This window comes from Pseudopodoces humilis, chromosome 21, assembly GCF_049639895.1.
Source record: "Pseudopodoces humilis isolate 2021_Gansu_Grassland_sample_001 chromosome 21, ASM4963989v1, whole genome shotgun sequence".
Taxonomy (NCBI): Eukaryota; Metazoa; Chordata; class Aves; order Passeriformes; family Paridae; genus Pseudopodoces; species Pseudopodoces humilis.
Genome location: NC_142220.1, coordinates 10,903,562 through 10,930,460, shown reverse-complemented (window position 1 = coordinate 10,930,460; position 26,899 = coordinate 10,903,562). Strand labels below are relative to the sequence as shown.

The window sequence follows — 26,899 nt, the reverse complement described above, 5'->3', positions numbered from 1 at the left end:
GTGCTCTGTGTGATAACAACTCTTCAAAAGCCCCCAAAAGGCAGGGAGATTAGGAAAAAAGGCTTTGAGAAATAATTGGAAGAGCTGCTCCATTGGGAACAACAGGACATCCACAAGGAGTCCTTAATTAAGAGGAGCACTGGTGCTGTCCGTGCATGTGCCCAGAGCTGGGTCACAAGGAGTGTCTGGGCTGGAAAGAACAATCCAGGGAATCCCTCAGCCCTATGGAAATCTCCATGGAAGAGCAGGTTTGGAGGCTCCAGCCACCCTGATGCCCATGAACGGCCCCACTGTTGTCCCCCCACTGAGCACCTCACACAAAGGGCGGGCTGGGGGGAGCAGCCAGCACGTGATCTGCTGGGGAAAAGACCCTCCAGACTGAAAGCCAGCCAGGAAATCGCTACCCATGTGGCTAATTGCCTCAGATCCACAGCTGGGAGACCCTGGGATGCTCCTTGCACACAAAGGACCCACCAAAAACACCATCTTACCCTTCTCCTCCAGAGGATTCCGGACCACCCGGGAATACCATCCTAGGGAGGAGGGAGGGCAGGGTCCTGACCCCTGGGAAAGCTGAGGTTTGGGATGGACACTGCACTCCCAGGAGTCAGGAACCAAGCACAAATGAGACAGGAGCAGCAGGGGGACAAACTCCGGGGCTGGGCTGGGTTTGGCACCAGGGCAGAGCAGGAGCACTCACCTGGTGCCTTGAGCTCATTGCTGATGAAGGTGAGCAGCTCCCGGAAGGTGTCACAGTAGGGCACGGGCCACGTCAGGAAGCTGTGGTAAACACTGGCAGCTTTCAGGAGCAGGTCTGAGCCAGGTGGGAAGTGAGGAGCCTGTGGAAACAGGGACAGGAGGTTCGAGAAGAGCAAAGACCCCAAGGGCTGTGTGAGAACTCCAGAGTTTAGGCTGGAAGTGAGAGAAGCAAAGCAGAGGTTCCCCCTGCACCATCCAATCTCCTCCCAAGGAAGGGCCACAGGATCCCCCCCTGGGCACAGCTCCAAGAAGCTCCTTCCCAACCTCCCCAAGTGGGGCTCACATGCCCAAGCCTAAATATAAATTCCTTTTTAAGCCCCGCAAGCCGTACAGATGAATTCCATTCAGCCTGTGCTTGTGCAGGATCTGGCAGCAATGATTTCCTTGGGATAACGATGCATTGTGCTGGGAATAATAATAATAAAAAAAGTATTTCCTGAGAAGGCTCAAGGCTCTGCTCCTTTTCATTCACGTTGCCTGTGTGTTTTGCCCAGCTATAAAGGGTAAAGAAAAAAATTCCACTTTATTGTCCATCTCTCTTTCTGATTAGCCCAGCCTTAAAAAAATAGCTTCAAGACCCCTGAGGCTCATTTTTTTTGTCTCTTGGCTTGTGCAATGGATGCTTGATCCCTCTAGATTCATACAGAATCTTTATTTTTTGGATGCACTGATGAAAGCAGGCTGGGCTGTTCCAGCCAAAGCCACCCTGATTTTGGTGCCTGCCCTGGGCTGGGGTGGCTGCAGCAGCCTCAGGACTTACATAGAGCACGGCCGAGTAGAAGAGCAGAGCCAGGGGCATCACCAGGTCGTAGTCACACCTCTCCTGCACCTGTGGGAACAGTCCGAGGGCACGGGGATGAGCTGCTGGCCAGGAGCACTGCCCAAAACATCCCTGGAGACTGCAGCCCCCAGCTCCCACCACACCCAGGAGATTCCCTCATCTCTGTGGGAAAACCAACCCCAAAGCCCCACCCAACCCCCGGCACGATCTCATGACCCCAAACCCCCACCCAGCTTTGCCAAAGCCCATGCTGAGCAAGCCACGGATCTGCCAATACCTCGGAGCCTGCAGCTCCCACTGGCAGCCCCCACTCACCTCTTTGGTCTTGCCCAGGATCTTCTCCACCAGGATGAGGTAGTTGCTGGCGTCCCGGCTCACCAGCTCCTGCAGGCTCCAGCAGTTCAGGCACAGCCCGGCTGTGGAGACACAGAGCCGCGGTCACTCCGGAGCCGTGGTCACTCCCTGAGCCGCGGTCACTCCTGGCCCGACTGTCACTCCCGGAGCCGCGGTCACTCCCGGAGCCGCGGTCACTCCTGGCCCGACTGTCACTCCCGGAGCCGCGGTCACTCCTGGCCCGACTGTCACTCCCGGAGCCGCGGTCACTCCTGGCCCGACTGTCCTGGACACCACAGCGATAATGAAACTCTTGTTTGTAACTTGAGGCAGGGTGTGACAACATCCCCAGAAAGGCAGGAGGGGACAGCTCTGGGCTCTGCTTTCCTGGAATCTTTCCTGCCATCACAGTGACCAAACGCTTCTCACTCCTGCACGGGGTGGGATGGGGGCTGCAGGCCCTCGGGGGGGGCACTGGGGGTCCTGGGGGTCCCCAGCAGCAGCACCGAGGCTGGGGCACAGCAACACCCACCCAGGGCACGCTGCAGATTCCTGGCAGAGCATAAATCCTTGGGATGAGATTTTTGAGGTGCAAAACGCCCAAAACTCTCCCAGGACTGTTAGGTCCTTCTGCCAAAGCCCATGAGAGCCACAGGAAGGGGCCTGGGAGCCAGGGGAAATCACCGGGATGGGACTGACAGGGACTTGGCACAGCTGTCCCCAGCACAGACCCCAGCCCTGAGCACCTCAATCTTTGCTAATGAGCTGCAGAAGTGATGGAGTCGTTGTGTAAAAGCTTCACCAACACAAAGAGCAGCGCCGAGGGGCTGTGAGTGACACGGGAACTGATTGATGGTAATTGCAGGAGAGGTGAGTTCTGGGCACACAATGACCTGCTTGGCCACAGGGGCTCCTCTGGCCACGAGCTGTCTTCGTGCCAAGCACGAGGTCGCACTTCCAGGAACCAGGAATGTGGGTCACACTTCAGGGCCTGCTTCCCAGAGCAGGGGAAAAGAAAAGGACATGGGAATCTGGGGCAGAACTGCCCCAACCAATCCCCCAGATGATGCTACAGCATGGAAGTGACATCGCTGCAGTGGCTGGGATTGGGATGGCAAAGGGAGTCCTCTGGGATTTGGCAGCAGGTAGGATCCTGTCTGCATCTCTTTGTTGATCTTGTAGGGAAAAAGAAAAGTAGAAAGGGTTGAGAGAACTGCACAGACCAAAAGGAATCAGAATCTGAGAGCCCCCAGATTCTTTCATCCACAAGAGGGTTTTGCAGTGATTTAATCACAGCTCACAGACACAGCTATGAGGCAGAAAGGTCAGAATGACATTCAGAAATTATTTCTGCTCGCTGCTGCTCTGCCCTCACCACATCAGCCCCAATCCCTTCACAGCCCCCTGAGCAAGGCTCCACTTTTTGTGGCCTCCACAGTACCTGAGCCAGGGTTAAACTGATAACAACACCTCTGTGCTGTGTGTGACAGGGCAGCAGAGATCACAGCCCTGCCCCGGGGGCCGCAAGCATCACGAAGAGCTGGCTGATCGAACAAAGGAGCCTTTCCTGGCGCTCAACAAAGCCTTCTCCTCTCCCCAGCTTCCTCAGGGACAGCGGGCAACATGCACGGCTGCCCTGCTGAGTCCTTACACGGGTCAGACCTGACGTGACCTGTTCAGGGTCCTGGAACACCTTCCTATTCCAGCAAAACGTCCAGGAGGACTGAGCAGTTTGGATGCTACCTCTGACTCTGACCACTGGAAGGGAAAAGGCCTCCAGCAGCACCGACAGCCCAGAGAGGGTGCTGGGTGAGATGTGGGCCCAGGTGGATCACACAGAGAAGTCCATGTTGGTCACCTACCAGCCCATCTGCTGGACACAGCGTCCCTGCTAAGGCCGTGGAGACACCTTTCCAGAGCGTGGTAGATCCTGTCCTCTGTGCACGTGGTGTGCTGCATTTTAATTCATCTCCTGCATCAAAGGGGAAAGAAGGAGGAGAGTTAATAAAGCCCTTGATGGCTCCAGGGGTCACTGGCAATGGTCACAAGCCCACCCCAAGTGGCCACGGAAGGCTGCAGAACCATCCCCTCGCTGCCACACAAACAGGAAGGAAAGCTCCATGTGCCTTTGTGGCAATGGTGGAAAACTCCGAGGGGACATGAGGGCACTGGGAAATGGTGGGAAATGGTGGCTGCAGCCATCACACTCAACCTCTCCTCCAGGGCCCAGGGTGCATCCTGAACCTTGGCTGGCAGAGACTGCTGGGGAGGAAGGTTTTATCCCACCCAACCTATATCTATCCACCTGGGATGCCAGGAACAGCAACTTCCCAGGGGCACTGCTCCCATGTTCCTGAACAGCTCCCATGCTCCTGACCGTCAGCAAGCACAGGTGACCTGGTGGACATTCCCTCCTCCCCTGCAGCCCAGAGGGACCCTGGGGCTGGTGTCCCCCTCTCCAAGGCACAGAGATGGGTCCATCCCGCATATTCTTTGCCTCTTGTTTAGAAGCAACACAAATGCTCAAAAATAATTGAGTAAGAAGAAATAAAAGCTGCCAATGCTGCAGAACCACCTGCAAGGCCACCCTGGACAGCACCCATGCCACACACCCACAAAATTCCCAAAGATATCCTAAAATGCTCCACTCTCTGCTCATTTGGCCAGCATTTTGTGACAGTTCCCAGCAGAGGCTTTTCCCACCCAGCCCTGCCCCAGAGCCACTGTGACCTCGGCAGAGGCTCCACGGCCCTCCCTGCCCCGTAGCCTTGGCAGCTCCCTCAAAAGGGCTCAGGAAAGCTGTGCCTGGCTGCTGAAGCTCCCTGGGAGCACAGGGAGCCACCTCCAGCCCTGCCCCTGCACTGGAGAGAAGCCAGCAGCTCCCCCAAGGTGAGAGCAAGCACACCGTGAGCACCACTGCTGAGCTGCCCAGCCTGTGCTTCACCCCTTCGACCCAGGCTCCTCCTCTCGTGTGCCACTGCCAAAGCCTGGAACTGGCTCTGCAGCAGAACTTTTATCTGTGCCTGGTGCAAGGAACACCGAGGAACACTCTGGTACCACGTGGAGGAACGGGGAAATCACAGCCCAGCACCTCGGTCATGCTTGTGGCAGGAGAAGGGCAGTGAGAGCCCAGAGTGACTCACGGACACCTCTGCAACACCCGGCTCAAAACACAGCTCAGTCCTCGAGGGGAGCACCACACAGCAACCCCACTATCCCTTCCCTCATGTCCTAGCACACAACAGGCAGGGAATTTAAAATAAAATACACCCTAGACTTTGCCATAACCTTCAAACCACAGAATGCACTCTTTGGGTGGTTTTCCCTGCTGTGCCACAGACCACACATGAACCTGAACCTCCTCTGCCAGGGCAGTGCTTATGGAAGCATTTTCCGTGGGAAAGGCAGCAGAAACTCTGCAACCTTTTCTGATGCCTCCTCCTTGCCACCCACGCTGAGCACGATGACAGGGCAGGGGACAGCTCTGGAGAGCATAATCTGACTTTCAGGAGCCCTGTTGAACATCTTGAGAACACCAAGAAAAACAAGAGCTGAGGTCAAGGGTTTGGAAAATGCTTTGCTTTTTATGAGGGTGTTGAGCACCTCGACATGACACCACCCCAGGGATGGCACAGCCCTCTCCACACAGCAGGGACAGCCTCTGGCTTTGAGAGCCCCAAGTTCTCAGAGAAACCCATCTGCCTCAAGGTTGTGCCCCATTTTCAACAGATGCCAAACAATTCCCAGCGCCAGGGCTCAGGGCAAGGTTGAATTCATCCCCTCTGAAGGTGTGAGTGCCTGGAAGGGCAATTTATAATAATTAATTTATAATAATTTTCTAAAAAAAAAAAAATACACTGATTAAAGTGAGTGAGAAAAGGCCCAGCACACCAAAGCTCAGCTTGGGAAGTATCCTAAGATTATTTGTGAAATTGTCCTTGCATGGGTGCCAGATCCTTGGGGAATTTCCATCCAAGACTGCTTAGTTAGAGGCTTCATTCATCTCTGTGGGCCACAAAGGTGAACAGACAAATATTTCTGTTAATTAACACCAAACCAGTAAACATTTCCCCCTTCGTGGGAAGTGGGAATTTGCTGACCACTGGTTTTAGATTTTCCCATGTCCTGCTTGAAGGAAAAAAAAAAATCAAATAAAGAAATAAAGAAAAAAAAATATTAAATAGTATGAAAAAGAATTAGCAACAAAGTCTTTTCCTGCTGAGCTGTGAAGCCTGAGGTCACGGGAAGCCCTTGGGTAATTGCAGCTCCCTGGCAGGGACTTTTCATTCAGCTGGGACCCACTGGGGTTTCCCCACTTGCCTTCAGTGCCCTGGGACCTTCCCCTTCCAGGGCTTTTCTGCTGCTCAGGACTCATGTCCAGGAGCAGGAGGTCCCTCAGCAGCCAAGGTGACAGCAGCAGCAGCTCTGGCACGGCTGGGACAGGGCACAGAGCTGCCTTGCCTGTCCCATCTTCAACACTCAAAGGACTTCTCTGAGCTCCTTCTGCAGAGGCAGAGCCCAGGACAGCCCCCAGGAGATGAGAACAGAGGGAAGAGCTCGAAGATCCAAAATGAAGGTGTGAAGAGGATCAGACCCCCCTTGCAGGATGCCTCTAACCCCCCCAGCAGAGCAAATTCCTGGAGCCAGCACCCCAGGCAGCAAATGCTCCAAAACCTGGAATGTCAGGTCCCAGGCAGGAACAGAACAAGCTGAGATCTCCCCTCCCACGGCAAATCCCAGCAGCATCTCCTCGGGACGCCGAGGGAGGAAAGCACCTGACAAAGACCTTTCCAGAGGGAATCCTGCAGCAGGGAAGCGCCACTGCTGCCCCAGCACTGGGGACAGCCCGCAGGTACTCTTGCCCTTTCCTGCCCGGATTGTTCTGGGGCTGAGCATCCTGAGGAAACAGAGAGGGAAAACAAAGCCCTGGGGCCTCGGGAGCAGCTCTGAATGCTCTGCCCAGGTCTGGGGACAGTGGCAGCAGCTGGAGGGACACAGATTCCTTGCCTGGGCTGGTACCAGGATGTGCTTCAGCACCTGGATTGATGCTGCTGGAGGGCTTTGGGCCCAGGGGGGACCAGAACAAGCCTGATGAGGCTGAAGGAAACAGGAGCTTGGGTTGATGCTGCACCAAAAGGAAAATCACTTAATTTGGTTTAAAGCAAAGGGACCCCACCCAGAGATTTTTTCAAGGTAAGATCCTGACACAAGCTCCCCAGAAAGGTCAAACTCCTCTGAGCTCCACCTCAGCTTTCTGCCTCCTCCAGTTCATCCTCCAAAGCGGCAGGACAGGAGCTTTGGGAGATTCATCCTCACTGCAGAGGGAGAGCTGGATTTGGAGCAGTGCCCTGGGCACGGAGCCATGCCAGGCAGGGCAGCAGCACGTGCCTGGTGCCCGCTCCTCCCGTGGAACTGCTCTTCTTAGATTACAGAGGAAAATCCTGGCTTCAGCTGTTTGTATGCAAGATTTTATTGCCTCCCCTCCACCTCATGCAGGAGCCAAAGATAGAAACCCAGAGCGAGGGAGGGAGCAGCTGGAGGAAGCCTTTGTAGAACACGGGGCAGTGCGGGGAGAAAGCTGCGATTTTCAAGAAAAGCTTCAGCCTCAGTGTTCATCAGGCAGGCGAGAGCTCTGCACGGAGTGGAGATGAGTGCGATAAGATGTTCGCTCAAACCACACAAAGGCAGGGTAGCAGGAGATCCAGGAGGCTGCTGGTTTGACAAACATCCTCTCAGGGTGCCTGCAGAGCAGGCTGTGCCCTCCAAACCACTCCTTGTAGGGCTGCGTTCCCATCCCACTGAGCGGGGCAGAGGCTGCTGTGACGCTGAGGACACACCGAGCCATGGCAGGGACAGGACATTCACTCCTTGGGCTCCAACCCTTGCTCCAGGGAGCCCCCACTCCCTGAGCAAACAGGGAAGAGGCAGCAGAGGAGGAACACAGAGAATCTCTTCCAAAGAGCAGTTTAGGCAGTGATTTCATCTTAAAGCAGAAGATGAAACTCCTGCCACAAGAAGAAAATCGAATTCTGGAATAACAAGAGAACCTGTGCCTGCAGGATAACGGTGCTGAGGGGCAGGAATGACACAGGACATCCCATTGCTCACAGGAGGAAGCTAAATCCTGAGTTACTAGTGGGAAATGGTGTTTTGGGAAGAGAGGAGGTACCTGGCAGCTCCCTTGAGAGAAAAAAGGGACCAAGCCCTACCCAGGCAGCCTTTCTGAACTGCAAAGCCTCATTTACACCAAAAAAAGTTAGAATTGGAGAATTCTCAAAGAGCCACAACTGCAGAGCTCCCTCAGAGCCAGAGATCACCCCCTGCTCTCGCTGTCTCTGAGCACTGGGCTGAAGGAGGGGCTCCCACCATGGGGCAGGGACAGCAGCGAACGTGCAAAGCGCTTTTGGAGTCCCTGAGCATCAAACAGCATTTACAGAGCGTGACACAACAGGGGCACAGCAGCAGCCAGGATTTACACTCAGGGCTGGCTGCCTGCTCCCCCTGTGCCAGCTGGGCACCCACAGTGGGCACTGGGGGGCTGGGGGTGTCCTTGGCAGCAGTGCTGGAAGGGGTGATGAGCCCAGCCCTAGGAACTGAAAGGTAACCTGTGATTCATCCAAGCTGCCAGCAGTACAGTCACACAGCTCTGTGAGCCACATCCTGCTGCTCAGCTCCTGTGGGGGACACCCACCACGGGCACTGTGCCCTGCCTATCCCTCTGCACCAAAGGCAACACCCCAGCAGCAGCCAGCTCAGGGCTGCAGGGCTGAGCCAGCACAGATCTACACCCTCAGAGGCTGCTTTGCACAAAGAAGCCCAAACTAACGCACAATTCCCGTTGCCATAAGCAGATGGGGAGGCACCTTCTGTGGGAAGGCACAACCGTGCCTTCCATGGCCAGGGCACAGAGATTCCTGTCAGACAGTGGGGAAGTGAAGCCTCACCTAAGAACTGCACGTGTGTGGTCAGTTCTGCTGCTGCTCTGTCTGCTGGGCTGACCACAGCCACACAGCACCAGGATGTGGCAGAAAGATCTGCAGTCAGAGGGGGAAGGTCTCCAACTTAGGAAAGAGCTTCAAAACAATCTGCAACCAAAGGATGGATCATCACCCAAACAAGGGAAAAACAACAGCTAGGAAAGGCAGAAGGAAGAGAAGCGCTCTGCCTGAGGTGAGCAGCCTCTGGTCACCAGTTGTGTCCAACCAGCAAACCCACACCAAAGGCATCAAACCCAGCTGAAGTCTGGAGGTGGGGAGAGCTGTGTGCCCTGGGTGCCAGGCAGGGGCGAAATCCCAAATCCAGACATGGTCTCACCCCAGACCAGGCAGGACTGACTTTTCTCGCTCAGGTCTCTCAGGGAGGGGAGAAGCCAGTAATCTCTGAGAGGCAGCGAGACCCAGGCAGGGCGAGAAGGGGACAGGGGACAGCAGAGACGCACACATGTGACACCAGCAGCGCTCAGCACCGCGGTGTAACCCCAAGCAACGCCACCCAAAAACCCCAAATCCCCTGCCTGCAGCCAGGGTGACCCTGCTGTGGGACCAGCCCGAGCTGCAGAGGGGAGAGGCTGCCAGGGCTCAGAGCCCGAGCCATCAGCAGTGGTTTTATCACCCCAGCCTCTCCCCACAGAGCCCAGCCTTGGGATCAGAGCAGAAAACCCACAGCAGGCTCAGAAAAGCCCAAGACGAGTCAGCCCCACTCAAAGCCCTCCAGCCAAACCTTTGGTGTCACTGCAAAGGGGAGTTATTAAATGGGATCTCCCAAATTCCAGCCCCAAGATTACCTGCGTTAGCAGCCAGAGCTCAAGGCTGGGCTTGGGAGGTGAAGGGTCTGTCAACGCCAAAAAAATAAACCCAAGAGGTGCAAATAAACAGCAACAGCTCCAGAGAGTAACTGCCTTTGTTTGGGGGATTTGGAGACAAAGGCTCCACTGAAAGAAAGGAAAAAAATCAAAAATATCAGGAGCAGGGTCCCAGCACTGCCTACCTCAGCTGCCCTTTGCTCTGGGATGTGCCATCCTCGAGCTGATGAAATCCCAGAGATGTTGCTGGAGCATCAGGAACAGGGCTCACACCACTCCCAGGGTGAAACAAGCCTGTGGGGGCTCCCAGCATCATGAACCTGCTGCCAAGGAGACACCTTTGCCACATCCTTCCTGCAGGTCAGCACAGGAGGAGGCCTCAGGAGCAGCCTTGGTGATAACGGAGATGCTTGACCTGAAATTTGGGATTGAGTCATCCCAAGGGTGTGCAACCAAAGCAGCAAACTGAATCACAGGAGAAGCAGAACCAGGACTGCAAGAGACTCAGCAAAAGGAACAAAATAATCCCAGAAACTGTTTTGAGGTGAAGGAATTCCTCAGTGAATGGAGAGGATGTCAAAAGAATTAATCTGCCTGGAGGGTACACAAGGAGAGATGTGGAGACCCTCAAGGAGTCAGAACATAACCTTGCAACTCATCATTTCAAAACAGTTTGTCCTCATCTGACTGTGATTCAAAAAGCAAAAATCAAGCCAAAAAAAATATGAAACTTCTCACTTGTGATCAAAGGAGACATTTTGCTCCACACACCAGTTTAGACTCACATGGCAAAGAGCAAGCCCCCAGCAGGCCAACTCTCCCTGGGACCAGCTGTTGCTGGGAGAAGTGGTGCCCAGGTGGGAACCTGCCCCCAAGGACATTCCTGTGCTGGTTTGCCCTTCTGCAGCATCCCTGAGACATCTGAAATCTGGAGCTCTAACTGTACTCCTGTGTCTCCAGAACTCCCAGTCACTGCCACTCATTTCCACTCCCTGTAGAAACACTCGTGGCTTCCTGGGATCAGGGACAAAGCATTAACCCTGTGTAAGGGCAGGTGAAACACCTGGATCAGAGTGGGGAACTTCCCTGCAGCTGCCCCTGCACAGGAGCAGAATTCCTGCCCTGGACAGTGCCCTGAGCAGAGCCCAGGCAGGGGCTGAAGTCTCTTCCCTAGGGATATTCCAGAGGTGCTCTGGGTTGTCCCTGCTGGAGATGAGCCACCAGGATCCCAAGGGCACCTTAAACCCTGAGCATTTCCCCCTCAGAGCTGCTATAAAATCCAGTCACCAGAGTTATCCTGTGCTTGTCTCAGCTTTTCCACCTTTTCTATTTTAACCTGCAGCACTCACAGCTCAGCTCACACCTGGATTCAGCTGAGCACTCGGGACCAGTTCTGGGAGGTTTTTCAACATTGAATTTTTTTAAAATAGAAACAGCTTGGGCAAAGCGAGGTCACTGTCTCAGCACAGAGGGAGGCTCAAGGCACATCCACGCTTCCCACCTCAGCATTCCCGGGCTGGCAGCAACTCATTCCCCATCTCACTTACCTCCGGGGAGACCTCACGTTATTTCTGTGCTTTTTAACTTCAGAACGTGAACCCAGAATAGCTGAGGTTATTCTGCCGGAGTCCAGGCTGGTGGCTCCCAGCTGCAGCTCCCGGCTCGCCCCCAGCACGGATCAAAGGCTCTGCGAGCTGACAGGGGTCACCTCCCGGCAAGTCCAGCTCCCTCTGGGAATACGCTGCACTCTTCCAATTAGCAGGGGAGGTGTAAAGACCCGGCTAATTAGCCGGCCTGGCCCCCGTGCTATCAGGGCAGCCAGTTAGCGGCAATGCGCGGTGGATGAACGCTCGCTGCTGCTCGGGGAGCGCGGCTCCTGCGTGGGTACAGCCCAGAGCGCTCTCGGTCACAGCTCTGAGACACCTCGCAGATATTTCTGCTCTCCTCCCCCAGCTCCAAAACTCCTTCCAGGAACCGCAGCGGCTCTGTCCCGCACACCCTGCCGGGCAGCGCTTGAGCAGCTTTGTTTGTGCATAAACATGGAAAAGTGGAATCAGTGACTTGCCCGTGGTGTTCCGGGGATGAGGAGCTCCTCCAGCTTGAGGGGTTATCCTAAAGCTCTGTGTTTCACAGAGTTTGTTGGGTTTTTTCCCTCCCCCAGGTGGATCTGTAACTCGGCAGCACTGGGAGCATCCTCCAGCATGTCCCAGTGCCCAAGGGGTGACAAGGCCCCAGCACTGGCCACCCTCCTGGACTGCTCAGCCCCTACACCGAGACAACACAAGCTGGTGCTGCCCAGTGCTCCCAAGAGGGAACCACAAGTGCACAATCAAAGCCCAGCATTCAGTGAGACCTCTCTGTGTCTCAGTTTCCTCTCCAACAGGGGCTGCAGAGGCTCCTGCTCAGCACAGTCCCTCAGCTGCAAAGCAGTGGCAGGTAAAGATGAACCAGAATTTTCCTTCATCCTCTCACTTTTATCTCCTATTGTAACCTTCCCAATCTCATAAACCTGGCAAAAGGCAAAGCTGGCAGAGCAGGTCATGCCAAGAAAGCATTTTTATAATGCATAAAAACATCCTCATACTTCACCGAGGTTATTTCTAACCCACAAGAACCACTTGCCTTAACCAAGATATCCTGCACCCAGCACGGTACCCAGGCACCATCCTCAAACTCGAGCAGCAAAACAATGACACACAGCCAGAACTGCCCATGCAGCAGCAAATTGCAGAAATAAAGCTACACATGAGAAAACCACATGTTCCCAGCAGCACTGCAAGCGGGGGAGCTGTGGATTTGACCACTGGGACCAGAACTGCCTTGGAACTGGGTTGTTTTTATTTTTTTAAACCCCAAATTTCTAAGAAACAAAATACAGAACTGCCTTGCCTAGACTCTTGCTGCTGCAGCAAGCACTCAGCTCAGTAAATCTAATTAATGAGCCAGGAAAAGTGTCACTCGTTTGCTAACTACTGCACCCAGGGCTGCCAAACAGACAGATAAAGGATTTAGCTGGAGCCTATTCCAGCCAAAGGAGCTGGGAACCTGGCAGGGAAAGCAGGAGATTAGAGGGGGCTGAAAAGAAAAGGAGAGGAGGGGGAAAGAAAAAAAAAAATCCCACTAGATTAGCACTTTGCAAGTGCAAGCATGTAAATCAGCTTAGGTTTGATATAATGCCACCCTTGTGAGCATCTGGGCACAGCAGCACGCAGGGCCCGGCTGAGCTCGGCTTTATTTGGGCTCGGGAGTCCCACGCCAGCAGCTCCCTCACAAAAACAGCAGTTTTGTTTTTACCAGCTCTGGAAGTTCGCACAGGAAGCCAATTAGGGGAGACCTGGGAACAGAGGAAGATTCATAATTGCAATTAAGGCTTCAAAGTGCTGATCCCAAGCACGGCCATTACAGATCAAGCTGGGGGAGGGAAGAAACCAACAAACTCTTTGAAACATTGGGATACCCCCAAGCTGGAAGAGCTCCTCAGCCCCAGAACGAGGCAGCACCTGGCAGAGAAGGACTCAGCTCTGAGGGGCCCACACAGGACCAGGAGATTTGGGGTTAATCTGCATCAAAGGGATCCAATGTCTGTCCCTTGCTGCTGCTGACCACACTCCTTCATCCCATCCCATCCAAAGATGTCCTCATGGCTCTGGCCCCAGACATGGATCTGCTGCTCAACCGTGCCGCTGGCAGGAGAAAGGGTTGAGAAAAGCTGAGAAAAGGAAACTCACCCAAGGTGTCAGGGCCACTCCCTGGAGATGTGGGGAGAGCACAGAGCAGCTGTAGCAGCTCTTGTGCCACTCAGGACAGCTCCACTCTGCCCTTGCCTGCTGCCAGCCCTCACAGACACTTCCCTGTGCTGGCACCTCCTCTCCTCACAGGCTCCCAGCTTTCCCTGCAGCCCCTCCCAGCATCTCAGAACAGCTGGAGAACACAGCAGGCTGCCGTGGGACCCCAGAGCCCATAGGGACAAGGTGACCTCCCCCAGTCACCTCCATCCACAGCACATCTCAAACCGCTGCTGCTCTCCCCCACGGGTCCAACTCCTCCTCTCCCTCCTCAGCTGCCCTGGGGAGTTGCTCAGGGAGGCTCAGAATCTGTGGTGTGACCTTGGAAAGTCCTTTGTGTCTCTGGAAACACACTGGCTCTGGGTTTTTTTGCATAAACTACTCACCCTGGGATGTTTTGCCCTAGTGCTGAGCACTCAGGGCTTGGTAATCAAATTAGGTCAAAGAAAATCCCAGCCAAAAGCCCAGCAGCCTCAGTGGGAAGAGCCAAGAGCATCCCCATGAGCGTGGCCCGGCCAAGGGCTCTCCCTCCCAAGCACCACAAGAGAATCACCTCGAAGTGGGAATTCTCCTGTGGAAATCAGCAGCACTCCATGAGATCCAAACCAGCCCATAGGCAAGCAAGGACACGGGATGGTGGTTCCCAAGGGTGGAAAAGCAGGAGCAGCCCCCCATCCTCTGGCTCTCCTGACATTCTAAGACTTCCCAGCTGAGGAGGAAGCCCCAGGCCGGGATCTGAATCCATCCCCACGCAGATCCCCCTCCCCAGGGACACAGTTTCCAAGAGCAACCCACACTTCCGCAATTTCAGAGATCCTCTTCCCCCACCTTCCACGTGCTGTGCCAAAAGGAGAAGTGCTCTGAGCCAGGGGGAAGTTGTGGCACCCTTTCCTATTCTGGAGGAGGATTTCAGGCTCCTGCCACATCCGAGGGCAGCAGCTCTGGCCATGCTGCGCAATGGGGCTGGCACTGCAGAGGGCCCTGCCTTGGGGCAAGCAGTTCCAGGAACCTCAACAGTCGTGAGCAAGAAAATACAGAAATAAAGCCCACACACAAATGGTGTGGGCAGAAATAACCAGGCTGTCCCTGGCACTCTCCAGGCTGTCAGATACCCCAGCAGGGCACGTGGCCAGGGAGGGCTGGGCACCAAGGCACAGGAAAGCAGCTCCAGGGCCCAGCAAGGACTCTGAGCTCCCCTAAACCATGGCACACGTGGGTAAGCTGGGCTCAGGCAATCCTGGGTGCTGGTCAGGAGCAGAGCCAGAGCCAAGAGATCCACTCCTCCCTGTGTGTTCATGGAGCTGGATCTTCCCACCTGGATGCTGAAAGAACAGCACCATCCTGACCAGCTGCTGCCAAGAACCGAAGGAAAGGCTCTTCCCACCACCCATCACCAGAGTTTGCTCCATTTGCTCAGCATGAGGGCTCTGGATGGCAGACTCATGGATCACTCCTTTCCTTGCAGCCATCAAAGCCTGGATTTCTGCTGCTACAATGGAAATTCATCCCCATTTAGTGAAAGATCTCCTGCCTCCCTTCCCCAAGGGGTTTAAGCCCCATTACCTGAAGCTCTCTCCAGCATACCTAAAAGTGGCTCAGCCCTTAACACATTCACTATTCACAAGTTCCTTCTGTAGCCAGAGAGGCACCTCGAGGTATTTTCAGAGGGAATTTCCATGAGCACTGGAATTACAGTGCATTAATTAGCAGGAAGAGCATGCCAACAGACACCAGGTCAGACCACAACACTCAGAATTCATACCTCGTTGGGAATTACTGAGGGAACAGATCTGCCACCTCCAAGGGCTTCCATCCTCCCTGAAAAATGAGGAAAATTGACTTTCTCAGCTGGACCAAGTCCTCAGAGACAGCAGAGCTCACTGGGGGCTCTACAGGCAGGTGGAGAAGGAAACTCAAGGCCTGATAGTCTGGGGCAGAGCCAGAGGGAAGAAATAAGGGATGGTGAATATTTGCTCTTCTGGGATAAACCACAAAGAAAACTTGGCTGCATTTGGTATCAGTGGCCATTTATTCTCCTCACAAACAATGCAGCCTCAGCCTTTCAGATGGGGCAACCTGAATCTGAGGGATGGAGTTGCCTGTGTGAAATGTCTGATAAGATCAGAGAGAGTTTTAAGTTTGTAGGCCACATGGACAGGCAGATTCACCTTCCTGAGCCATTTAGGTCTCTCCTGAGGTAGTTCATGCCCTGGCCAGCCTCTCCTGTCCCATTGGGTACAAATTACCGGCAAGGAGGTGTCAGGCAGGTCAGGCTGGGACGTGGCTTCCCACAGCTCCCACTGCAGCAGAGCACAAGGAGCTGCAGCCCAGAGCAACGGCCCCAGAGAAGCAGCTCAGGTTCCATCATTGCTGAGCACCACAGCCCCACCACAGGAGGGGATTCAGCAGGAAAACCCAGTTCCCCTCCAAAAACTCCCCAAAGCACGGCTGCTCAGAGAGGGAGAAACCACTGCAGGGGTCAAGTCGAGGCTCACCACCAGCTAAAGAAGGAAACTGCCACTGCTGGCCTACAAAATACTGATCTTGACAAGGATTCAGTTGAATTCAGCCGTCCAGGGCTGGCTGTGGGTGGTCAGGGGCACTGTGCTCCCTAAGGAGTTTGTGGATAGCGTGCTTTGGGTTGGAAGGGACCCTGTCATCTTTGTGAACTTCTGCCCAGCCAACAGCACACGAGGCACAGCAGCACTCCTGGTGTCCCGTTCCTTGCAACGTCAGCAAGGCCAGAAACCTCAGGGTTATCATCCTAAGCCCCAAGAAATGATGGAGTTGGAGCAAGGGGGAAAACCAATAACTCATGCAGTGGCCTTGGAGCACCCCATCAGCTCCTCCCTCTGCTGGGGAGCTCCATGCTGGCTCCAGGTCTGTCCAGGGACAGGAATCATTGCCTCCAACTTTACCTATGCAAAACTGAGGTGATCAAACAAATTAACATCTCCAGACACAGAGCACCTGCTGTGGAGGGCAGCTCACCCCAGCCAGCTGGAATTCCTCTTCAGGGCAGTCTAAGTGGAATCTTTAGGCCTTTTAGGCTATCCCCAAGCAAGACAGCTCCCATCCTTATTCTCCTGAGCTGCTTCCCACCTGCACAACAGGAATAATCACACTTCCTTTCTTTGCCAGCAGTTGCACAACCAAATGTTTCAAAGCCCATAAGAAGCTCAGATAATGCAATTATGGGAACATGGAAATTGCAGCCAGGCTTAGTTTGGGTTTTACTGCTTTCATGCCCAAATCCAGTTCATATCAAACAAAAGTGGAGCCCAGCATTTGTACAGGTGATTTTGTCTGCTGAGGACCCTCAGGATTCCTTACTAGAATTCCACCTCCAGGAAGCCAGGTGCAAAATCTGAGTGCCACAGGTCAGAATGACCAGCCTTCCAACAATCACCACTCTAAAAACCTCTGCTCCAAGTGATTCCCACCTTTGAAGGTGGAGTGTGCACTTTAAACCTTCCTGAGGTCAAGTTTTGGCAGGTATTTCACTGATGAGTGAAATAGAGAGCTGATAATGAAGAAAACACAAATTAGAGAAAATAAAGGCATCATTATTTAGTCATTTGGAGCACCTGAGGGGTGGCAACAAACAGCCAGGGACATCAACAGCCTGGAATGTGTGGGTCAGGGCAGCACAGGTCTCATTTCCACAGCCAGGTTGCATTGGCTCTTCAGCCAAGAGCAAAATTCCCATCAGCTCTGGCAGGACCAGGCACAAAACCACACCTGAGCTTATTCAAAAACTCCCTGTGCCTCTAACCAAGCACCTCCCAGCCCTCCTGGAGGGAGATTCACCTCCCACCCACCCTGCCAAGGCTCCTTCAGGACCAGCTCCAGGGAGCTCAGCAGTTGTGTTCAAGTGGGATTTGGAGGCAGAGGAACGGGCAAGGCTCCAGCACCCGAGTGCCCACAGAGGATCTTGGCTGAGAGCTGCAGTCACTGCCTCTCCTCTCAAGTCAACTCCTTTTTCAATCACTTTTTTACAAAGAAAAGTTAGGCAGAGCTGCCCCTAAAACAGACAAAACCCAAACACAACATAATTTGAGTGATTTCGGGATGAAACCATCATCCTCTCTTGTCATCCTGGTGATGAACTTCTCATCATTAGATTTCTGATCAGACACCTGCTCCAGGGCCTTGGGTACTTCCAGGGATCCAGGCACCCTGTGCCAAGGTCTGCCCACCCTCACTGGGCTCTGTAAATTTGGCAAAACTCAGCCAGGGCGAGAGCAGTCTCTATTTTCCTCCTCAAAAACCCCAAGGCCAACAGAAATGACACAGATTTGATGTGAGTAAGAGCAACCCAGTTTTATAGCTCAGTTTTCAGAGAGGAAATGCTCTTGTTCCTGGCAGCAATTCTGAAAACCCCTGGCCACATGATGCAAGAGTTAATTTTGGCCTCTACCAGTCATTGTCACCACAGTGAAGGCTGAAGTTCTGCCCAGCATCACAGGCAATTCCTGGCTCCAAGTGAAATCCCACGAGGATTTAGACTGGGGACAGCTGTGTTGTGGTCACAGCCTGACAGGAGCAGAGTGTCACCAGCAGGGTGTGGGGGAAGCCCCAGGGCTCCTCTCTGGGGATGGTGGAAGTTCAGCACAGAAGTTCCTGTGTGTCACCAGAGAGAAGGGGTGGGGGAAAACAAAAAATTCAGGAAGCACATAATTTAGAGGGGAAAAAATGGTGTTTCCCAAAGTACAGCAGCAGCCCAAGCTGTTCCTGCTGAGAAGGAAGTGAAGGACACAGCAGTGCCCAGTGATTCCTCCCAACACTCCCCAGGGACAGGGCACAAGGGGATGTCCCTGCTGGGAGGGGGGGTCTGTGGTCACTCACCCAGGGTGAAAGTCCATTTTGAGCTGTTTCCATGCTCAGCAGGAGAGCCTCCCAAAAGCCGGTGGGACACCTGGGCCTGGGGTCCATGCCCACACAGACTCAGTACTGAGCTCCTCCCATCAACTCCTGGCAGCTGAAGATGCTCCAAGGAAGGGTTTGGGTCAGGAGGGCACCCAGCACCTCCCGCTGCAGGCACGGTCCCTGTGCCACGTTTGCTACAGCAGCTGCCCTGTACGAGGGGCCCTGGGGAAAATCCCTGCTCCCGTGCAGGTCACGTGTGGGTGGCACTGTCACGTTTGGGGCAGCATCGAGCAAAGGGAAACCCCAATACTGCGACAGCAGGAAAGCTTCTCATCACCCACTCTGCATTCCACTGAGCCAGCGCTTTCCTGCGCCTCTCCAAACCCTCCCCAAGATTTCCTGCACCCCACAAATGTCCTATGACTCCTTCCTCCGCTAGTCTGGCTCATAGGGAGGGGTGCTGGGTTGGGACTGTTGGGTTTTTTCTGTTGAAAAAACATCTCCCAGCCTGAAGAGGGGCAGGAACCATCCCAGCAAGGTGGCACAAGGGTCCCTCCCAGAGGGGACCCCAATCCCTGCCCCACTGCCTTCCCCTTGCAGCTCCCTCATGATGCAGGAGGGGAGAGTTGATCCTAATTCCTTCTGGCTGTTTGGGAAAACAAGTTTACACGTGAGATTTCAATTGGCTCTGTCTCTGCTTAACTCCTCCAGCTGTGAAACAAAGTAAGTGAGAGACAAAGCCCTACAAACAAGCAGCGTGACCATTTCTGAGGGCTTTTTGTGAGCTCTAATGCCAAACCCACTAAACAGATTAACTTCCAGCATAAACAAGCAAGTAAATCTTTCCCCCAAGGCCCTGTGTATCCAAAGGAAGCTTTAGAAGTTGCTTCCTGCCATTGTGGAGGCCCTGCTGGGAACCCAGGAGCCTTTTCAGTCCCTGGCTTGGTTGCCCAAACCCTTCAGCCTGCTCCCAGCACCTCTGGCTGCAGCGCCACAAAGGACAGAGGATGGCAGGGATGTTTTCAGCAGTCCCCATCACCCTCAGGACAAGGCTGGGATTCCCAAGCCTGATAGGAGGGTGCAAGCCCCACGTGGAGTGGCACAGCCACAGCATCCCCATCACAGTGTGGGGAAGAAGGGAAGTCTCCAAGGGACAGCCCAAGGAGAGGGCATGGCCAGGCCCAGCAGGCTTCATCCCCTGAGCACCCTCAAACAGCCACGGCAGCATCCACACTTCTTTGTGAGGGAGAACAATGAGCCCAGAGCCTGAAACCTTTCCAAAGGCCATGTTCCCCTCTGGGAAGCAGCAGGCTCAGTGCTGGAGGCCATTCCCGTGTCCCAGGCGTGCCGGGCCTGCAGAGGTGAAGCGGGACAGGCAGCACAAAGGGAAGGTGCTGGCACTGGGGAGGCTGGGGCAGTCCCACCACAGTAAGGCGGTCCAAGCCCCTGGGCTGTCCTTGCCTGAGGGCAGGGCCCTGAGCTGGACCACCCCTTGAGCTGGCCTTGTACAGCCAGAGCTACATCCCTGGCAGCCCAAAAATCCATGGAGAGCACAAGGCAAGAGGTGCCCCCTTCTCCACGTGAAGAACCCGTCCATGACTCTCCGTCCCCTCTCCCCAGCTCAGGGACTGGATCTGAAGGTGACGGCCACAGCCAAAAGTGACACTGAGAGCAATCCAGCTCTGAAGAGCCTCCAGCTCTTCAGCCTGGGGACAATCCCCAATTAATGATCACCCCTTGGGAAACATTGACAGCTTTGATTGCAACCCAGCTAACTGATGCCTCAGGCAGGATCGCCACAGCTGGATGAGGAGCAGCAGAGGTCTCTCCCAGGCTGGAATTCCCTCATTCCCACTGCAAAGCCTCCACACCTGAGAGATGCTGTGACTCCCCCAGGCAGCTGCACACTCGTGTGTACCCATTTATGAGCTTTATCAACACAAAGACACCGAGAATGAAGAAACATTAGCAGAGTTTCACGTGTACAGACTGCCAGGAACAATGAGAAAAGGGAAATGCCACCTGAAAGGATGGGAGCTTGTTTGCCGAGAAGCCTCTGGGCTGAAGGGTTTAAATAGACAGAGAGCGAGGGGGGAAGCAGCTGAAAGGGGAAGTGTTTCATCCTAATTTGAGACAACAAAGAATGGGCCTTTGTGGAAGGGATGAAAAACACTTCTGCAGGCTCAGGGCAGCCTTTCCCAAAGCGTGCACACAGCAGCCGTGCCCCATCCACACAGCCCTGCACTGGAACCGGTGAACACGGGAGTGAAAACACCCCGGAGTTCAGAACACACAAACCCTCCATCACAGGATCCAGTAGTGGCAAATTCCGCCCCCGGCAGCTGCTTAGGGCAGTCACAAGATGAGAGTGAAGCTGAGCCCTTCCTGCTCAGACACAGCAGCCGCGAGCAGCGTGACACGGGCCCTGTGCCCTGCAGCCCCAGCACATGGGCTGCTCATGCCAGCTCTGCTCACTTCTGCTTCAACCCACCCCAAAACAAGCACCGGCAGCGTTTGGGGAGTGCCCAAGCTGCTCTCAGCCCAGGCACTGTGAGGATTTCGAGCAATGAAAAACAGCATTTGAGGGGAAGCCAAGGCCCAGCCCCAACTCTCTTACAAATAGAAACAGAGCCCCTGCAGCACCCAGTCATTGATAATTATCACTGGTAATTGCCATTGATAATTGTCACTGTTAATTAATTGTCACTGATAATTGTCACAGCGCCACGGGCACCGCCCCACGCAGCCAGGGAGCGCTTTGCTATTCCCGGTTTAACTCAGCCAGCGGCTCACGCTCACATCTGCGGGCCAGAACCTTCTCCCAGGTGGGCACAGGTGCGGCGGCAGCCCCGGAGCCGTGCCCGGGCACCCCGACCTTCCAGCCCCGTTCCGGGAAGCGCAGCCCAGCTGCGAGCGCTGAGCCACAGCTGCCCCGGCAGCTCCGGCCTCCAGGCTCGGCTTTACCAAGCCAGGAACTGAATCTGGGTGAGCTCTCAGCCGCTGTAGGTTCGACCAGCTGAGGAGAAACCAGCCCGGCCTCGGGCTCTAAACGCCGGCACCACGGTCCCGGAGCATCGCTCTGCTCCAGCCGCACATCTGCCATCCCAGCCAGGAATTCCTGCTGCGCCAGGGAACCCAGCAGCCGCAAGCTGAAGTTGCTTTATTTTCTTGGGGTTTTTTTTGGTTTTTTGGGTTTTTTTTCCAGTTGCAGAGCTTGAAATCAGAGATGGACAAGTCTGAAGGAGCTCCTGCCTGGCCTCTCATGTATTCCAGATGCACATGCTCCAATCGCCGCTTGCCAAACAGGATACGAGGCGCAAGGAAATAAAGCATTTTATCTTCAAGCTTTTCCAAGAGGGTATTAGAAACAATGGGGAGGAAATACAAAATTAACACTAGAGAAGAGCAATTGGAAGTGCCCTTGCTAGGCTGTTCTTCATTACAAGGCTGCCTATTCAGCGGCTTTCATTAGGAAAATCACATCGCAGAGCCATTCCCAACAGTGTCCCTATTTCCTAATTAGGCTTCGCCAAAGAGCTGCATCTCTCAGTTCCCGCCCGGCACACAATCACAACAATTACCATTTCATTGCACCCGGCCGCCGAAAACACCGCAATTAAAGCATCTGAGGAGTCACACGGGCGCGTCAGCAGGGAGACAAGTTCTCACATCGTGCTAATTGGCGGCCAAAGACGGATCAGAAGGACGGGAACGGCGGGGTTTGGTCACCGTGCTGGGAAAGGCGCTCGGGAGCTGCGGCCGCTCCCCGGGCTCCCACCCACGAGGCCGCGGACGGGGCTCGGTGCCAGCGGGGAGAGCTGGTGACGGGTCCTGTCCGCCCCTCCGGATCCTCGGGAATATCCTTGGATCACACCCCCGTCACCAAACAGCCCTGGGTGGGTCACCTGGAGCCCTCGGTGATGGCTTTGGATGGGTGGGACCCTGTCCTCACACCGGACCTGAGAGACGGGACAAGGATGGGGAGTCCTGAGCCTCTGAGGGAAGCGAAAGCAAAGGAGACAGGAGGGAAGGAGCTGCAGCTGCAGAGCCTGGATTGCATCCACAGCTCCCGTTTTCCTCCAAGCAGTGACATTTCCAGCCCGAACCAGCAAAGCACAGAGCTGTAATGACGGCAGCCCTGCAAAACCCAGGGATTTGGGGGATAGAGCTTCCATAAAAACCTCATCTTCCCTCCCCACCCTCTCACCTGGAAGTTCAAACCGCTGCTGGGAGCAGAGTTTAGACACAAAAGAAGCCTCTCACTGCTGAAAACCACCTGGAGCACTCACCGGATCACTTTCCCCTGACACCCTCAGGCACAATTTTCCACTTGCAGAGGAGTAATGCAAAATTGGGCAGCCCTGCCATGCTCAGCAGGCACCCAAAAACGAGAAGTTGAAACTACTCCAGGGTGAGCTGCAGTATGGCAAGGTCCCTATGCCACGCTGGGGTGTCCCTGGTCCCTAGCAGAAGCAGAGCACTGATTTTAGCATCCCTCAGCCCTGGGACTGCTGCAGCACGGGCAGCCCTACCAGAGCAGCTCATCCTGCTGGAGCAGTCACTGCTCCGCTCTGCCAGCACTTGCCACTGCTCTCAGTTCTTCTTTCTCAGTGCAAAACCCACATCTTCATTTTCACCTTCAGCAAAAAGGCACACGGGGTCAGTTTTGGTTTCTGTCCCAGCTGGATGCCCTGATCTCCATGGGGAGGAGGGAAAAGCCAGTGGCACCACCCTAGAGCCCAGAGACGTGGGGCTGCCCCTCAGCCAACCAACACCAGCACTCCACCTTCTCCTTCTGAAGAAGCACCTCCAACACGTCTCACACCCTTTCCTCTGCCCTGAGCAGGCTGCAGAACCGTCGTGAGCAGGGCAGGGGTGGCCACACAGAGCCAGAGAAGGCAGAGCACTGAGCTCTCCCCGCTTCAGTTCAGCGGGACCACATGGCAAGGCTGCAGCTGGCCTTGGCCCACGCTCACATCCCAGCTCCTACTGGCTCTGCCCAGCTGCTTCCTTCAGAAAGCTGTGGAGCACCCCCAGCATCACCTGGGCCCTCCAGCCTCACGCAGTTACCGTGGCTGAGGGACAGAACCACTGCAACCATCACAGCCGGGCTCTGGCTCCTTATCTTCTCACCTTTCTATATTTGAGCTCTAATCTGAGCAACCCATAGCTCCAAACCGCTTTGAAACCAGGTTTCGGAAATGCTTCGCAACTCCATCCAAGTTTGTGCTTTGAACAAGAGAAAAAAACCCCAAACACCAAATCAACAGACCTTTCTGACAGCCAGGAAAATGAAAGCCTTGACATCCTGCATAATCCCTGGAGTTTGCAGAGGACCGAGATTTAGAAAATTGACCTAAATGGGAAAACAAAATAAATTGCAGCTGTTCATCATCAGGGCAAGCAGCAGGAGCAGCACCAGCCTGCAGCTGCCTGAGCAGTTTCACTGCACTGGGAGCAGCACAGCCCCGAAACCAGCCCTTGTTGAAGCTAGCGGGTGCTGGGTGACAGCAGCCACATTGTCACAAACATGAAAACAAAGGGCTGAAAGCTCTTTTCTCCCGCTTTCGTTAGTGATTTGAATCAGCAGAGCCTTTTCCTCCCTCAGGGCTCGCACCTCCAAGGCAGCTCGGCATCCCCTGGGCGACGCCGGCGCAGGAGGGAGCGGGACCCGAGGCCGGGCTGGGCTCACTGGGTGACACCGGTGACACCGGGAGGCCACAGAAGCACCTGATGGAAGATGCTCCTCGGCTGGCACAACAACCAGCACGGGCTGCTGCAAGAGGCAGCACGGGACTGCCGCGTGTCCAGCCCCCGGTGCCGGAGGGGTGACGCTGCTGAGCTTGTCACATCCCAAACTACATCCTGTTGCCAAAGCAGAGCCTTCCCTGGGGCTGCACCTCAGCCCCTCGGACACCCAGCCGAGGGAGCAGCAGGCGGCTGGTGACCTTTAGGTCCCTTCAGGGAAGGGCTCCTGTCGCAGTGACCGGGGTAAGTCACCGCCCAACCTCCGGGTGGGATTTCCCGGGGACCCCCCCACGGCACGGTGGTCCCTTGGGGCGGGCAGGGCCCCACACCTGGCCCTGAGCAGCAGCTCCGTGGGGCCACGCGGAGGAAAACAAACACGGAGTCCCGAAATGAGTCACAGCAGCCGAGCCGTCCTCACCCGCGGGGTGACACCGGCTCCTCCTGGCCAGGCACGCCCGGCCACGGGCTGCAAGGGCAGCCCGAGGGAGACGCGGCGCTGGGGGCCCCTTCCAAGGGGAGAAACCCCCACCCCAGGTAGTGACACCCCCCTTAAGAGGAAGCCCGCAGTTACACGGGACCACCACACGACACCGCTCTCTGTCCCCCTCCTGTTACCCCATTTACAGCGAGCCCCCCGCAAACCACACAGCCCCTCCGGGCACGGCGGTGCCCAGCGCACCAACGCGCCATCCCACGGCTTTCACGGACACCCCGGGAGGGAGCTCTTCCTGCTCAGGCACAGGGTGTACGGAGCCCCCGCCCGGGTCACCCCGGGCTCGGTGTGTGCACGACCTCCCCGTCCCGGTCACAGGGACACCCCGTGCTCGGTGTTTCTCCCCCGTCCCGGTCACAGGGACACCCCGTGCTCGGTGTTTCTCCCCCGTCCCGGTCACAGGGACGCCCCGGGCTCGGTGTTTCCCCCCGTCCCGGTCGCACGGCCCCCCCCGGCTGTCCCACCTGCGGGGCGGCTGCTGCCGGGGCTCCGTGCCCATCCTCGGCCGGCCCCGCCGGGCTCTTGCCGGGCTCCGCTCCGCGCCGGGCGGCACCAGGGCAGGCGGTGCTGGCGGCGGGTCCGCCCCGCACATGTGCGCGGCCCGCCCCGCCCCGGCCGTGCCCCGGCACCTGCCCCCCGCCCCCCGCTTCCTCCGCCCACCCAGCCCTCTGTCCTTCCCTCCCCTCACGCAGCCGTCCCTCTGTTCCTGCCTCCCTGCCAGCACCGTGCCGTTCAGCAGCCAAGCATCCCCTCCACCCATGGATCCATCTATCGTGGCACCACCACCACTTCCCTTCCACCCTTCACTCTTCCATCCATCCATCCATCCATCCATCCATCCATCATCCATCCATCCATCCATCCATCCATCCCTCCTTCTATCCCTTGTTCCTGCCATTCTGCCCCTCATCCATCCTGCTATTCATCCATCTGCCATTTCCCCCACCAATTTTTCCTTCTTTCCATCCATCCATGCACCTTTCCAACCCTGCACCTGCCACTCCATCCATCCATCCATCCATCCATCATCCATCCATCCATCCATCCATCCATCATCCATCCATCCATCCATCCATCCATCCATCCATCCATCCATCCATCATCCATCCATCCATCATCCATCCATCATCCATCCATCCATCATCCATCCATCCATTTCTCCCTCCCTCTCTCCATTCCTCCATCCTGTGCACAATGTTTTCCTTCCCTCACTGAGCTGCCCTGTACCCTCAGCCCCTCAGTGACAGTGCCAAGCCCAGGCTGGTGACACCAGGCTGGGGATGTGCTGCCGGAGTCTGCTCTGGTGGCACCTGGGAATGGCCTTTTCCTGCTGCCCTCGCAGCTGCTCCTGAGCAAAGGCCCATCCCACCCTGTTTTCTGCCCCCACACCTGTCCCTGCCCCACAGTGCACGGGGCTTGCAGCCAGATCCTGCCTGGCCCTTGCTGAGGGCAGGGATCTGGGTGGGTTCCTCTGCGGATTTTGGTTTGTCCAAGAGGGTGACTGCTGCCCCTGCTGCTCGGAGACTCGAAACCTGCTTGGGGGCCAAAATAGCTGCGGGTTCTTCAGTGAAATTCCAGTGAATTTTAAAAAAGCAAGCCCAGTCAGAGCCAAAATCCCCTTTCACGGGTGACCCACGGAGACAAACGCCCGCTGTGCACAGCACGTGGGATGAGAGCCCCGGGTGCCTGTGTCACCTGTGCCAGGTGACACCCCCGTGGAGGGACATGGGATCAGCCTTTGCCAGCTGAGTGGCCACCAAAGAAATCAGAAGATCACCTTTTTCAGAAGAAATCCTGAGGCAGCAAAAATAGCAGGACAGGGAAGGTGTGGTGTTGATTTCATGATGCCACCTGCCCCAAGGCCCAGGGAATGGCCAAGTGCTCGGGCAGAGCTTTGTGTCCCAGCTCCTCTTGGCCTGAGCTCTTCACTGGATGCCAGTCTGGGATGCCAATCTGACCTTTCCCACCCCTTCTCCCCCATTCCCACCTCCTCGTTTCAGACACAGCTTTTCAGGCAGATCCCTGAACTGGAGGAACTGGGGGGTGTCTGAAGGGCCAAAGCTGCAGAAGCCAAACTCCTCTGGTTGCTGGGTCTGCAGTGTGTCCCCTCCTGTCCCCTTTCCTCCCACCTGAGGCACTGGGAGCTCCTCGTTTTGCTTCTGGGGGCCCGGAGCAGCTGAGGAAGTTACCAAACATGGGCTGGGGGAACTCGCGGCGGCGGAAGGAAGCGGAGGAGGGCAGGGAGGGGCCGTGCCAGGGCTGCAGCGGTGACAAACAGCACGTGGGGCCACCAGGCTGACACAGCCAGCTCGGGGAAAGGGCTCTGGAGC

General features: G+C 55.6%; 1 protein-coding gene across 10 annotated transcripts in view; it reads right to left on the bottom strand.

The window, feature by feature from the left end:
* Positions 1 to 25,157, bottom strand: part of PIK3R5 (phosphoinositide-3-kinase regulatory subunit 5) — a 38,916-nt gene extending 13,759 nt beyond the window's left edge. For 2 of the 10 annotated variants that reach the window (XM_014259675.2, XM_014259679.2), the window contains exons 1-5: positions 25,034 to 25,157; positions 3,736 to 3,845; positions 1,856 to 1,956; positions 1,520 to 1,588; positions 701 to 839 (exon numbers count right to left, since the gene is read on the bottom strand). In XM_014259675.2, coding sequence (XP_014115150.1) covers positions 701 to 839; positions 1,520 to 1,588; positions 1,856 to 1,956; positions 3,736 to 3,832 — 406 coding nt within the window. In that variant the 5' untranslated portion in view covers positions 3,833 to 3,845; positions 25,034 to 25,157. Of the gene's footprint in view, positions 1 to 700; positions 840 to 1,519; positions 1,589 to 1,855; positions 1,957 to 3,735; positions 3,846 to 8,817; positions 8,959 to 9,656; positions 9,772 to 9,859; positions 9,983 to 11,221; positions 11,498 to 13,402; positions 13,590 to 23,600; positions 23,685 to 25,033 lie in introns of those variants that run through there. The other 8 variants (XM_088065371.1, XM_014259677.2, XM_088065370.1 and 5 more) reach the window with 8 other exon arrangements.
* Between the last annotated feature and the right edge of the window lie 1,742 nt (positions 25,158 to 26,899).